Source organism: Leptonotus elevatus, chromosome 10 (genome assembly GCF_054856555.1).
Source record: "Leptonotus elevatus isolate MCC_2025b chromosome 10, RoL_Lele_1.0, whole genome shotgun sequence".
Taxonomy (NCBI): domain Eukaryota; kingdom Metazoa; phylum Chordata; class Actinopteri; order Syngnathiformes; family Syngnathidae; genus Leptonotus; species Leptonotus elevatus.
The window spans coordinates 19,494,693-19,510,678 of record NC_141248.1 but is presented as its reverse complement, the minus strand read 5'-3'; the positions used below and the strand labels follow the sequence as shown (position 1 = coordinate 19,510,678).

Below are 15,986 nucleotides of genomic sequence, written 5' to 3'. Positions count from 1 at the left end.
GCCAGACAAATATTGCTAATTTTATTGTTTTATAAGCGTTGTAGCAATTTGCTAACTCTGCTAAATGTTGCTAACTACACAAAAAGCAACTACATAATGCAGATAATACAGATACAGCATCAGAAATGAATAAGCAGTACTTTACCACGATCGACAACACAACATCAGCAAAACGGCTAAAACAATACTTCACATAAAATCTTTGTCTTAAACGGCATCAGTACAAAGAAGAATTGGGGGCACACAAGAAAGAAAAAAACGATTACAGTACGATATTAAAGTCGTAATCTTAGGAGAATTAAGTTGAATATTTTTTAGGGGGAAAAAAGTTGTATAACATTTCAACGGCATTTTCGAGATTAAAGTTGTAACATGAGAGTAAAGTGTTTTCGATACTTACACGATAAATTCACATATTTTTATATTTAAGTGGTATATTTTATAGATTAAAGTCATTATTTTAAAATAATAAAATCATATATTTAGAGGAGAAAAGTCTGATAGTTTAGAGATAATATGATAGTTGTGCTTTTATACTGGGAAATAAAGAGAAGATATCAGTTGACTGATACTCCTTTAATAAATACTGTATTCTGATATTGATGTACCATAATACAGTACTGATTAGGCTATTGTATTCAATTTCATGGTAATATGGCATTATTTGAAAAAAATATCCAATTACAAATATTAAACTTTAACTTTTAATGAATCTAAAAATATACAACTGTCTCAAAAATATAAAAAAAGTTCCTCTCAAAAACAAACATTTCTAGATGAAAAATATATGAATTTATTCTCATAAAATTACATAATAAAAAAAACTTTTTGTCTCGATATATACCATTGTATACCACTTATTTCCTACAAATATACTACTCATAAAATTATTACTTAAATTTCAGGAAAATACTACTCTTGACAAAGTGTATGACTTAATCTAAAATAATATATAACGCTTTTCCTTGAAAATACTTTATAATAATGTAATTTTATTCTTGTAAGATTAAGATGTTAATCTTGTGGAGTATTTTTTTCCCTTTTCTGGGTGGCCCCAATAACATTGGTAAAATGGATGGCATACAGTATTTATTTAAGAAGCGGTCTAAAAGACTCTAAAAAAGAAGAGCAAGTGAAGCAGCTAAATCATTTCAAAGAAATAATAAATAGGCCATTTTAATGGAGCTGTTTCTTCGGAAACGTTTCTTTACTGCAAAGAATATTAAGGCACTTTAACTAAAAGGGGGTGAGGGCGTGGGGGGTGGGGTGGAAGCGTCCTTGCTGTCATTTGAGTGTGAAGTAAATTTTTGTGTGAGTTATGCAGTATTTCTCATTGTACAGTAGCTATGGTCAGACATGAGTGAATAGGGGATATACCAATGGCATTCATAACTCTAGCAGAAATTGTGTTATTGGCTGTATTACTTTATTTGTTGTTCTATTAAGTGTATTTATAGACACTTAGCTGTTCCGTGTTCCAGCCTTGAGGCCAAAAATTCCACAAAACAAGTGTCTGATTGTTGATCGAGATAGGTAATCAGGTGACATCATATTTTCAGGAACATGACAGGTTTTTTACATATTGATTTAGATATAGTCTTTTTCTATTTAAAAATAAATAAATAAATAAATAAATAAAACTCTACGACAAGAATCCAGATCTGAAGCTTACCACTAGCCATTGGTTTGAAACAAATGCACACTATTTACATATACATACAGTCAGTTGATGACCAAAGATGAAATTGATTTCACTAAATTCCACTTTGCATTTGGACAGTTAGCCAGGAGGAGGGAAAGGGGGCACAACAGAGGAGTTACTTTAAACTAACTACATGTATTTTTATTTTATTTTATTTTTTTAAAGGGACCTGCACACAAAGTAACAAGAGTGGTGAATACTACAGAACAATCAGTACAGTAGGCAAAATTGATGAAATACATAACATAGGATAAATCAGGGATAGTTGGACACCACAAACACCACCTGCACCAGGTTATGCCAACCATGTTGACTGTACTGAATCATCTTCTTCTTGGTGTTTGTTAATTCCCACTCTTCTTTTCTTTAGAGAACATCACCATTGCAGCGTTCCTCCGGCTTCTCCTCTACTCTGGCTGTACTTGGCTGAGGATCCGCGGGCGTGGCGGGAGTCTGTGTGTCTGGAGCGTTTGCGCTAAGAGCTGCCTTTAGGCTGGCGGCAAGGCCAAGGCCTCCGCCAGCCGCTACCGGAGCAGCAGCGGTGCCTGCGGGTGCTCCGGCATCAGCTCCGGAAGCTCCTGAATCCCCTTGCTCGGATGCCCGGAGTCTCTTCATCAGGGTGGTGACTCTGACAGCTTTCTGTGAGTAAGCAAACATATGGACATGGATGTCTAAACTTCCCTGCCATTATTGAGCCAAAGTACATATTTTACATGGGAAAAATGTCACAGCCAAACAAATGTCACCAGCACTGACCTGAATTTACAACCTAACTCTAATATTTGTTTAATGAAATGTTATTGTGGCGATCCGTGGCTCAGGGTGTAGAGACGGTCGTTCAGTGACCATAAGGTCGGCGGATTGATCCACGCCCCCCCAAGTCACGTGTCGTTGTGTCCTTGGGCAAGGCATTCACACACATTGCTTCCAGTGCTACTCACACTGGTGTATGGAAGGCGCGAATGTTTGCGTCAGGCTGCCCCAGGGCAGCTGTGCCTACTTGAGCAGCTTACCGCCACCACAGTGTGTACGTGTGAGTGCATGAATAATGTGCCCATTCCTTTGGAAAGGGTCTTTGAGTGTCTAGAAAGGCGCTATATAAATCCGATGCATTATTATTACTTTCCCAACTTTATTACTAGTTCCCAAACTCTATGCACTTGATTTTGTAGTATTTCTCTTGGCTGCCGTGGTTTCAGTATGTGTATTTTCCGTTTTTTTTGTCCATTCAGATTTCAGCCTGTATGTGCTGCCATGTCAATTTAATCTGTAAGAATCAGTTGCGCTGACCTTGTAATTTAAAATATATTCACAAGATGCATTTGTTTTCTTAACCCAAGGATGTTATCGTGTCGATCTCATTTTACATCTCTTCAATGATTGTCTATTATTGTTAAATAAAAAAGTAACATGTACTGTTACTTCAAATAAGGTAAATATTTGTCCAGTCAATTTTCTTTTCTTTGACACTCAGAGCAGAATTCAGCCCTAAAATATAGGAATTTATACCTTCCACTTGGCTTTTGCGAAGTTCTTTTCTATTTGTGCACAAACACCATCTTTGATGTTCTTATCCGAAGCAGCATTTCCAGAAATCCTGTGGAAAGACAACACAGCTTAAGCGAGGTACACACGATAACTGTTCAATATATACTCCTTCAGAGCATAGTGATTGTAGTAAGTGTGTGTGTTTTTGGTGCGGTGTGGGATTCCACCACCTGGCTAAAAGAAATAGGCCTACATATTTTAATCTTTAATGTTTTTTCTCCCTAGCGGGTTAACCAGATCAACCTCATATTTGCTTAGAAAAGTGTTCAGGCCTTCATGATGTTGAAACACAAAGTTTGTGATTTTTCGAAAAAAACGCTGATTTTTAGAGACTACACATAGACGATAACTCATGAAACTTCGCACACACATTAGGTCTGGCAAAACAATCATTATTTTTTTTATAGTTTACGATATTGTGAGATTTTTCAAAAATGGTGCAATAACACTCCCTACAAATTTTCAACAAAGCAGCACCGGTTGTATGTTTCACCAAGATCCACAAAAAGTTGGAGACATATGAAACAGCCCAAGACCTACAAAAAAGTATTTTGTCTAATAGGAAGTCCGCCATTTTGGGTTAAGTGTTAAATTATGCCCAATTTTTGTCCTTTTAAAGAGGTCATATTATAAATTCATTTACATGAATCATGTAATTACTTTTCTCAGCCTAATTACTTGATTTGCAAATATTGGCCTTTTTCTTCTACGGAAGCCTAACGGTGTGACAATAATGTAATTGTAGGTATCATTAACATGGCAACATAGCATATTCCTTTCTCACTCTGGAAATCTATGTGGATTAACAGCCTTTTTTTTTATTTAGAAAACAGTATTTCATACCAGTCATGGGCAATAGCCTCTTGTGCAGTCAATCGCTGTTCTTGGTCCACCTCCATCAAAGACGCCACTAAGGTTTTGGCTGAAAAGACGACCAACAGTGAACTATTGATAGCTTTACGACAAACCGACTGGAATCGCTTACCAGAATCGGAAATGTCGTCCCAGTATGGCGAGTCAAATTCGTAGTCCCCCGACAAAATCTTGAGGAAGAGGTTCTTGTCCCGACTGTCAGGGTCATCTTCATCGGTGTCATCGTAAAAAGGAGGATTCCCTGACAAGCTTTTGAGTCAGCAAAAATAACACAGTTTAGGTTTATTGTTATTCTTAACCGAACATGGGGGATAAATTAACAAACAATAATCACTTTCTGTTTCAGCGCTGGTGTTGAGTACTGACAAATTCCATACCTCGCTTTTAGAGTTATTGTTTTGACTTGCCAAGTGTTCGATTGTTATGCCACAAATGCATAGTCGACAACAGGAGTATACACACCTGACTAAATTCCTAAGGATCAATTAATTTTTCCAATCCCTGATCAGCGGTACTTACAGTATGTACATGATGACCCCTATCGCCCAGCAATCCACAGGTCTTCCATATCTCTGCCTTCCAACAACCTCAGGAGCTGAAAGTCAGAAAGAAGCTCTCATAGCTTTCCATAGTTTTGGGATGATGTTCCGCATGTCAAACTTGACCCACCAAGATACTCCGGAGTCCCGCACGGATCCTTAATAAATCTGTTTTCCAGTTTTGCCAGTTGGAAGTCACTGATAACAATTTTGGAATGCTTCAAGCGATTGAAGTACACTAGATTCTCCAGCTGTGTGAGGAGAGCAAGCATTTGTTAATAGACTGAGCTGGAATTGATGTCACAAAGTGTTCCTTGCTCATCACTCGGTGTCAGCAGAGCCTCGTACCTTTAGGTTTCTGTGGACGATATTCAGAGAGTGCAGATATGCTACGGCCTCTAGCACCTGCCTCATCACATTGCTGGTGTCCCTCTCTGAGTAGTAGCCCTGATCTAAGATCCAGTCAAATACCTCCCTGCCTGTTGCGCTACAGAATAGAAATTTACTGGTGAGGAGGCTCACTGCGGCATTTTCGCAAGGTGAACATACTTACAGTTCCAGGAAGATAAAGTACTCTTTCTTTGTTTCAAAAGCATCAACCAGCTGGAGGATATTGTGATGTTTTATCCTGTGAAAGGGGAAAGAGGAATAAAAGAAGGGATCGGCACAAAAATGTGACTAACAAAATGAATTTTGTACAGGGGCAATATCAATGGATGTTCTTATTAAAATTGTATCAAGGCTCGTTAGCACCTCCGCCTCACAGTTCTAACATTTCGGGTTCAAATCTTGCCTCCGGCCTTCCTATGTGAACTTTTCATGTTTTCCATTTATTACGGCTTCCTCCCACATTCCAATAACATATTAGGTTAGTTGAATCTGTCTATCTATTAGATTAATTGAATAATCTAGTCCCTAATTGATGAATTGTGACCATACCGATATACAACAAACATTATCCAACATGTATTATGATAAATATGTTGTACAGATTATTTTGCCCACTTGGGGGCAGAAGAAGCTTTACCAGGACAATTATTGTTTAATACATGATTGTTACTTTATGAGATTACAGTAATTGCTTCACAATCCCACTGTCACATAGTGACACAGATGAAAAGTGTTAACAAAAGACACTACTCAATGGAGAGAGGCGCTAGTGGGTAATGATCTAAAGTATTGTATAAACTCTCATTATTCTGCCATGTCATCTGTTTCTACAGTATTTGTAAAAAAAAAAAAAAAAAATAAAAAAAAAAATCTCAAAATGTCTCCACAAGCCTTATAGCTGAGCTCCACTTACATCTTTAGGATCATTATTTCATTCTTGGCCGCTTTCCTCACGTTCCTGCCATCTTTTTTGTTGAACTTTTTGCAGGTGTACATTTTCAGCGTGTTCCTGTCCTTCGCTCGAAACATCTCGCAAAACTCCTCTCTGCAAAAGAAAAAGGGCTTCATATTTTTGGGGTAACATTCTCTCTTAATTCCGTGAGCAGCCTGACTTACGACTTAACGACTTGTCCCAGGTCATATTTGTCGGTGACTTCAGCGGGATTGTTGTAATCCTTCTTCTCCCCCAGCGTCAGGCAACCAAATGGCATGGCAGGTCCTGCCCTAGCCAGGGAATCTTTTGCTGAACAAAAAAACAAGGACAAAGAAAATTAAAGCTGAAAGCAGCGATGACATCTGTTTCATGGTGCATCCTCAAAAGGATCATCAATTCACCAACAACTTAGATAGCTTAAGCAAAAAAAAAAGAAGAGGCATTGTCCATCTGACTAGGATACATTTTCCGATTATTGGGGTCATTTTGGTGAATTCCCTGGTAATAGTTGGTCACAGTACGAGCCCTGGAATTCACCCAAAATAAATACTAAAGTGACCGACTTCTTGTTCAATTCGGCCATGGGTCCTTGAGACTTTTTGCGCGTCACCAAACTTTGTGCCGATCGGTGAAACTGCTATAGGGAGTGATTTCTTCCAAAACTATTCAAAGACTGTTCGAGGATGTTCCGGACCCCTCAAATACATAATTTGCCACCAGAATACACTCGCACATTTGCAAAAACTGGTGTGAGCAGCTTTTTTATTATTTTTATTTTTGTATTCATTTATTTTGAGCTGCAGCTCAATTTCAGGGTGTTGGCAATCTTCTTATAGCCTAGGCCATCTTTAGCAACAGCAACAGTTTTTTTTTTCAGATCTTCAGAGAGTTCCTTACCATGAGGTTGAACTTTCAGTGACCAGAATGAGAGAGATGAGCTGTAATACCACATTTAACAGACCTGCTCCCTATTCACACCTGAGACCGTGTAACCCTAATGGGTCACATGACATTGGGGAGGAGAAATTTCACTTAGGGGTGTACTCACTTTTGTTGCCAGCAGCTTAGTTATTGCATTTTGAGTTATTTTGAGGGAACTGTCAGTTTACACTTTTATACAAGCTGTACACTGACTACTTTATACTTTATACTGTAGTTTCTTCAGTGTTGTCTCATGAAAAAATATAATTAAATATCTGCAGAAATGTGAGGGGTGTACTCACTTTTGTGAGTTACGGTACATTTTCAGCTGGATATACACAGTTGCAACAATTAGTTTTCGGTCAAGTTGAGATCCCACAAACAGGCAATTTATTCATCATCATCATCATCATCCTAAACCTATGCCATTCCAAAAGGTCTCTTAATACTATTGTTTAATAAAAACAATACCATTAAAATAATACAAAAGCCAGGCTGGGATAATTTCTTTTATTTTGTACTACAGCAGTATCATTATTCTTCTCACTGTTTTTTACTGCAAGAATTTTCTTCACTTGACCCTCATTTCTTTTTTTCACTTGAGACCTTTTTTCTTCACGCATACACATGTATGTTTACAATTGCTGCTATATATGCACTTAGCATACAGCGTAATGTGGTTGAATGGTAGCTCATTACGTTCAACAAAGCATTTTAAACTAAAGATGACCACACTCAAGGCCAGTGGTGGTCACAGTACCTACAGTATTGGTCACATTTTCTGGCTATACTATGCATTCATATGACAAAAAAATGATAGTGCTCACTACTCAGTTTTGAGTGATATTGTCAGAGACACATTGGTTCAATTATGCATGTGTACCTAATATTGCAGCCGTCGAGTGTACGGCGTTAAGAACTAATTGCTGGTCCATGTTTTACTCCACGCTCCGAAAACAATCCAGGCTACCATGCCAATCTAAATATTGTATGCTTTTATGGTAAACAGGCACTTTCTTGGCAAGCACAAGATAGTAAAAACAGCAGCCAGCAGAGAAGAGTGGGAGTCAAAAGAGAAATCCGACTGAGCTCGCTGCTGTCTGGAGCCTCAGTCGAGACCCCAACAAAAAGCAAACGATTGCTCATGGCTGTAAAAGTGCCGTCATATATTATGTTTCTTCTGAAAATACATTTTGGGGAATGAGAATGCGAGGAGGATTGGTAAAGCAGCTTGCTTTAATACTCTTTATTGCTTACAAGCAGGTTCAGAGTCATTGGAGGATCCGCAAGGGGGCTCATTACTGAGACTGATATCTCTGCAGATATGCTTTATTCTGTATTGTGGAGCAGATGCAACCTTTATTAGCCTCAGTAAGTTTGAATTTATAATCAGAGTTTGGTATATACGGCTATGAATTACAACCATAATATCAAGCAAATTGTTAAACGAAAACCTATAAATTGAGTTTTGATTGACTCAATTATTGTATTCTCGAGTGATAGTGGTTGTGGTTGTGTGATCGTGGTTTGTAATGTACCATTTTTCCTCAAATCATTCTCACAGGCTGTTATTTATTCCACTGCAGATTACCAGGCCTCTATTTAAAGAAGCACTAAGCAACTTTTCAATTAATCCTTAATAAAATATTTTCATAACTCTTCTGATTAAACATTGATTTTAAAATAGTTGAATGGTTCCTTTACCATGGCCTGAGGTGTCTGTATCATTTTTACTGGCACTAAGCGACTTTGAGGAGGGTGGTAGGAACACTGCCACACAAAAAAACTACCAATGTTCTGACTGTTTTATGGCATACGTCACTAACCCCTTTTCACATTTGTTACAAAGACGGATGATTACCGGTACTCCTTTTATGGCAGAAGCTGCAGAACAACTGAAAAGTTTTGTCTGAGGAGACAAAAAAAGAAGAAAAAAAAACGGGAAGCTACCCTGATAAAAAGACAGTCAAGGATCAAGGATGGCCCGGCTTTCACTCGCTGGTGTAAGCTGAAAAAAGCTACGCTATGCGCTTGTCCTCATGGGAAATGTGGTCTTCCTTTAGGCATAACATTACCGCTGTTGTCCATATGGCACTGCCATAATCAACGTAAACTGAAAGTTCCTTAGTGTTGCTTTCAAGGAGGTAGAATGACAATGGGGCCCAATTTGAGCGTCCTCACTCCTTGCAATTGAAGTCAACAAAGGCCCGATTGTCAGATCTCTTTGAAGAGAGAATATTTTGCGGTGAAGTTTGGAAACCACGGCAAGTTACTAAAGTCTCCGTTTCTTTCTTTCTTTCTTTCTTTCTTTCTTTCTTTCTTTCTCTCTCTTTCTTTCATTCTTTCTTTCTTTCTTTCTTTCTTTTTTTAATGGACATGCAGCCCATTGGGTGGGAAGAAGACAGAAAGTAAAAGACAATATTAGTGTTATTAAATAGTCTCACAAAGTAACAAGACAGCAGGATGGTGTTGACTTCTGTTTCACCCTTAGCTCCAGTTTAGCAGTAATCTATGGTTGCCAATGCCTCAAAGGTTATTCCTGTTTATGCAGTACCAATCTTTCACAGCGCACATCGTCGCTGAGAATAAAGTGCAGCTTTTTAGAAGAAAAAAAAAGAGAATAAAGTGCAGCTGAGCATCAGCCCAGAGTAGCTGAAGGGGGTAAAGCCTCCTCGACTTTCAAGTACAGCCGAGACAGGTTGACGAACTTGATGGGGCTGTTTGTGTTCCAGATGTACTGCATATGCCCAAGTAAAGAAAAGCCTTCCTTGGGGTGGGTATGAGTAGACAATAGCTACTCAAAACACTTATCTCCACATTTGCCCAAAAATAATGCGAGTCGTCTTTGTCCTCAAGGGGAGGACTTTGTGTTCACTTAGAGTCTGAAGGATTATCTGAGTCACATGCTTTCTTCTTATAATATAACACCCAGTGCCACCGTTAATGTTTTGTGTCTGCCTACCTCCTAAATCCATCCATCTGTGCTGTTATAAATTCCATTTATTTTAATAATATGTGCCTTGTTTCTTAGCAGTGAATCAGTCATCCATCCATCAATTTTTTATGCCGATTATCTGGTTATGCCAATTGTTCTAACTCAACTGACTTCGGGCACACTACATCCTGGACTGGTCGCCATAATAGAGACTGACAACCATTCCCACTTGCATTCATATGTCGCTTAGTCTGAGTGGGAACTGAACCCACACTTTCTAATAAGTCAGAGAATTAAGTCAGGAAAGCGTACCACTACACTATCAGTGAACAGCAAAAATGACTGAGGCAATAATTCCACATTCATGAGACAATAGATTATAATTAGAGCAACATGATAGCCTAGAGGTAAACAAGTCTACTTCACAGTTCTTAGGTTTGAGGTTCAATTCTCATCCTCGATCTTCCTTGCCCTGAAGGCATCTAACTGTAATTGGATGATCAAGTTGGGGGTGGGGCCTGTGCAATTGAAGCTGACAGGGAGAGTGAGTGAGTGGGTCTGTTTGGAGGCACAGAGCTCATTGATTGACTGGAAAAAAAAAATCAATTACCTCATCGATTAGGCAAAGTTAACTCGACTGTCATCACCTTAGTGTCAAATTAGGGCTGTACAATTAACTAATTTGCTCCCAAAAATGTATGAATACGTTCTATTTAAAATATTACCATAGTCCACAAAATGTATTTTTACATTTTTTATGTTTTATTTTTATTTATTTTTATGCTAGAGCATACAGAAGGCTTTGATGCAGCCTCTGAACTGAAGAGAAAGCTTAAAGTAATGGTAGTTATTACAAAAACGGCCAGCAGGTGGCAGTAGAGTATACGAGAGCAACCAGGGCCATGTTACAAAAGGTTGTGATTTGTGACTAATGATGAAACTTAGCTATATTCTAATGCTAATTGCTGCAAAACGGAAACAGATAGAAAAACACTTTTTTTTCCTGATGAAAGAAGAGACTAATCTTTCTTTTGGTACGTTCCATGTTTTATTGTTTATAGTAATAGAACACAATATTCTGTGGGCCTTGCAAAATCAGTCAAAATCCAGTAAAACAGACGGGAGCGAATGGGATTGCTTCAGTGAAAATGGCTGGGAGTGAATGAGTTATTTGAAATTCAATTTCAATTATTACACTTCACAATTACAAAATCAGCATAATTGTAAAAAAAAAAAAAAAAGGATTATTAATACTAACTTTTGAGTTGTTGAAATGTATATATTTGCAAATTTTTAAAATTTTTAAATAACTCATTTAATACATTTTGTTTCATCCAAAAGGAACTTACATAATTATAGTGTTTTAAATAATTGTATTTGTCTTAATATATATATATATATTTTTTACGCTTAAACATTTTCTTGTTTTGTACCAAAAAATAAATGATCGACCTAATCGTGAGTTCAATTATTACTAAAATAATTGTGATTAATATTTTCTTCATAATCGAGCAGCCCTAAGTCAAATAAAAAAACAAAATCTGAATTAAAACCCCTTGCCAAAAGCCACGTGAAATGGGTTCCAGCTCACCAGCGACCCTTAATGACAAGCGCTAGGAAAATCTCTTGAATTCAACATAATGTGCATGCCCAACTGTATCGTGATTGATCATCAGTTCCTGCGCTACGAGGCTACCACCAAACGCTTTCACCCAGCTCGCAGATAAAGGCAGTTCTCCTTGAAAAAGACGACGGCAAAGACCATGTAATGCTGACTCAAGACGTCTTTTATCTGTGCCTTTTGGGGACGATCTGAATAAAGAGCTCTTCATTAATGCTTCGGAATTCACTCGCAGCAATTGTGGAAACCCTTCAGGGGGGAATGACAAAGTCGTTTCCCCAGAAGCAACTAAAAGTTAGCTTGCTATTATTGTCCAACAAGTAAGTGTCATGTTAAATTAGATAATTGTCAAGGGTATATTAAATCGACTTTTTAATGGATTGTATGCCTGCCCACACCTGAAGTGTTAAACAACCAAGTAAATCGTTATAGTAGTAATAGTTCCAAAATCCAGAGCCATTTTGAATTGTAATGTAAGAGTGCAGCTAATTTACTTATTACTATCCCTTATACTATTGAAGATCTGACATTTTCAAACGACCAGACTACATGAAAACATTCATGCCAAAACCAAATGCTAAGCAGAGCTACACACCTTTGGAAGAACAGAATAACTTGAGCCAACAGCGCTAACTTCATACAGGGGGTCCTTGTTCGGTTTACGACGGTTCCGACATCTGCGGTTTTGAGGCTACGAATACCGTGCAATTAACTTTTTTGTGCGGCGACGTAAGAATTCATCATCTCCAAACGCCCGCTTACTGCCATTCTTGGTGTTTTTCTTTGGATTGTTTCATATTTATAGACTAGATGTGTTTTTCATTCAAATATTGAAGTTATGACTACAAAGGCTAATCCGGAAATTTGGCGATGCAGCCCACACTTTTGCTGTCTTTGTTTTTTTGTTAGTTTTTTGTTTTTAGACTCAGGACTCAACTCAATGTAGCTCTGTCATTGTAATAAAAACTCTGTTCGGCATTGGCCCACCAGTAATAAGAGTAGGTTTAGCAATGACTCATTTGCATGAGACACAACAGACTAATTTCAGTGAGGCTACAAAAAAAAAGTGAAAAGTGTACTATAATCCTTGGGGTATTTGTGAAAAAAGAATGCCACAAAGATGATTTTAAAACACTTTGAAATTGTGGAAAATAATGCATAATTTTCCACCTTGAACTGAAGGGAACTTATTATTATAACATTTAGAGTAATCATACACAAGACACTTTGTTTTGAGTTAAGAGTTGTAGCTTTTCACCCCTAATACATTTCCCATTGATGTTGTATTGTATGCTCATGTCATGTTTGTTGGCGTTGTTGTTTGTTGCATGGCGGGCATGCCAGAGCAGCGGGTTTTCGCCAAAGTGGCACCTCTTCAAAGGCTTGACGATACAGGACAGATGGTCTTGTTTTTGAGCCAGGCTGCGAAGAATGTGCTTCATTTAGCCTTCATTTATGATACGGACGTCAATTGTGACAACTAACATACCCTCTGTGACCGTATGATCAATGAAAGGAGGTGTCGGTTTAGCAACGAAGACACACATGAGGATGCGAATCGGCCCCTTTGACGACCATTCATGTCTTCTTCTGTCATCTGACCAGCTTCTCTCTGATGTTGTTTAGTTGCCATGGTAACCGAGTGCTACAGTATGCGGCTGCGCTGCTGTCAATACAGCATCGTGCTTATCATTGCTGCTTGATGGGACTGAAAACTGCGGCTCTCCGACGTGCGCTTTTACGTAACGGCAAAACAATGAGGAGGCCTGGCGACTTTACAGCCAATGACTGGTGTTGAATGTCCATGATGAATTTTGCGAGATTAGGCCAATTGAGGAAATCTGTTTTGCCCGTGTGGCGATGCCACTTACAGAAGCAGTGATGTAAATACGAATGAGCCACATTTGGTCACCCATTCATTCATTTTTAATTGCATTTAACCAGGTTGGTTGGTTGGGTTATGGATGGGCTGCAGTCAATCGCAGCTAACTTTTGATGAGAGAAGTGGAGTTCACCCCGGACTGGTTGCCAATCAATCACAGGGAAAATCCATTCAGTCATTGTTTTATATTTTATATATATTGTTTTATCTAACTGGAGCCTCCCAACTGATATTGGTGACTTGTTGACATCAATCACAGGAGAGGTAGCATTTATCCTCGGCGTCGAGGGTGACCTGGAGCTGATCTAAGCAGACTTTTGGCGAGAGAAGTGGGTTACGCCCTGGATTGGTTGCCAGTCAATCGCACTACACTTATAGACAAACAACCATTGACACTTAAAATGCCCACCTACAGACAATTGTGATTCGTGAATGAACCTAACATGTTTTTTTTTATGGGGGAGGAAGCTGGATTACTCAGAGAAAACCCACACAAGCACAGGAAGAACATGAAAACTTGGGATTCGAACCCAGAACATCAGAACAGTGAAGCAGATGTGCTAACCACTAATCGTGCTGATCATGAATGACGCACCTGTTTATTTAATAAATGCATGAATTATTTTTGTATTGCTCTCTCTCTCTCTCTCTCTCTCTCTCTCTCTCTCTCTCTCTCTCTCTCTCTCTCTCTCTCTCTCCTCTCCCTCTCTCCTCATCCCTCATTGTGCAGCCTAGCGGGGTGCAAGATGACTTTTCGGGTGCGAAAGGATGACTAGTCATGACAATCTCGGGGAGTGCGAGGCTGCGAACACGTTAAGCCGAGAAGCAGCTTGCCTCCGCGTGGAGTTTGGGCAAAGTCTCGGGCTAAAAAAAATGAAGCCAGATGGGCAAAGTAAGGAAGCCCAACTTGTACTTTTACACATAAATGACACTGATCTCAGTAATACACAAGCAGATGGTCTTCAAATGTCCACGTTTTTGTACAAAAGATGCTCATGCACTTACCTCAAAAGAAGTGAATCGGTTATGTAAGAAGTATCCAACCCTCTCTCGTTTTCTTTATTTCCCGGCACGACTTTTGAGTCCACTTTTGACCACTCGACCGCTCAGATTTAGCAGACTCCTCGCAACATTTCCAACAGGTCAGTTTGCTCTCGGGAGCGCGCACGTGTAGCAGCGAGCTCAGCTGTGAGGCGGAGAATGAGGAAGCAGGAGGGGGTGGTGCGCGCGCGCGCAGGACGCACGACTGCTGCGTGCGTCAGAGGCGCTGCGTTCGTCCTCGCATCATCGTCATGAATGAAAACAAGTTCGAGAGGGTCCTCGGTTTACGACGGAGTCTAGTTTTAGATGAGAACACAGTGCGTTAGTGGTTATCATGTCTGTCTCTCAAGCAAGAGATTTGGGGTTCGAATCTCCTGTGTGGAGTTGAAACTCCGACATCCTCCCCCATTCTGAAACCGTTTCCCCCGTGCTTACGTTGGGTTTCTCAGCTTCGGCTTCTTCCCACATTCCGAAACATGCATGTTCGGTTCATGGAAGACACTAAATTATTCATAGGTGTGAATGTGACTGGTTGCTTGTCTGTATCTACCCTGCAATTGAGTGGCCATAAGTGATAAACACCGCATTCAGTGTGAACATTTTAATTGCCGGGATAAATGAACTCAAATTGAGTTAACATGGTGGTATACTATAGTGATCAGCACCTGTGCCTCACAGTCGAGATGTTCTGGGTTTGAATCCCGACTGAAGGCCCTCCTGTTTGGATTTTTAACGTTGGCTTCGTATCATATTCGGACATTTAGGCTATTTATCTAATTTACCGTTGTCAATATTCGTTCATCAAATTTGGCACATATCCCTCACACTTCAGCGGAAGGTTTTAATCTTGATCTGCATGTTCTCATTGATCTGCCCATACTTTTGTGGCAAATTGTGGGTTCTCTCTCTCTCTCTCCCACATCCCAAAAATATCCACTGAAAAAAAAGTCCTTTAAATTTACTTAAAAGGGACACATGTTTTGTGAAGCCGAGCTGTGATTTGTCATTACCCGAGCCCTGAGCAACTTGTCATTTTCAGTCGGCAGCAAGTGGCAAAATGGTAGCTCCCTGGGATGTATAAAACCGTAAATAAATAAATAAACTAGGTGTGAATGTGAGTGTTAATGATTGTTTGTTGATATCTGTATTTAATTATCTGGCGACCAATCCTTGGTGTACCTGCTCAGTCGTGACCCTAATGAAGATAAGTGCCATAGAAAATGGATGGACGATAAATATCTGCAGGGATTTTTAGGTGGTGGGCAGACACTTAAGCTCTGGTTTATGTAACACAAGTGTACCTGTATCTGTCCTACAGTGAGTAATGCTGCTAAGAGGGCTGTATGCATTACAGGTAAAACAGCACGGGGAGAGTAGTGGAGCATCTTTAACCTGCTCCCTACCCATCTGCAAATCCACCTACTCTCCATTTTCTAGCTGCTAGTGCATTCGTGGCTCTCTAGGACCTTGCTTGCTATATTCATCTGTATAAGAAGTGCTAGATGGAATCCCACATGTCAGCCTTAATTTTATAGAAGGTTGAGTTTATAATCCCCCATATCGCAGGTAGGAGTCAATCACTGTGCGAGCTGTCAAATGT

General features: G+C 39.3%; 1 protein-coding gene across 1 annotated transcript; it reads right to left on the bottom strand.

Annotated features, from left to right (window-relative positions):
- Positions 1-2: 2 nt before the first annotated feature.
- camkva (CaM kinase-like vesicle-associated a) lies at positions 3-14,576 on the bottom strand. Its single transcript, XM_086087948.1, has 11 exons — positions 14,351-14,576; positions 6,169-6,295; positions 5,966-6,097; positions 5,216-5,290; positions 5,011-5,149; positions 4,793-4,913; positions 4,643-4,718; positions 4,236-4,372; positions 4,094-4,172; positions 3,212-3,299; positions 3-2,341 (listed from the first exon to the last, which is right to left on the bottom strand). Exons 2-11 carry the CDS (start codon positions 6,261-6,263, stop codon positions 2,069-2,071), a joined length of 1,215 nt encoding a protein of 404 aa, XP_085944074.1. The 5' UTR covers positions 6,264-6,295; positions 14,351-14,576; the 3' UTR covers positions 3-2,068.
- Positions 14,577-15,986: the final 1,410 nt, after the last annotated feature.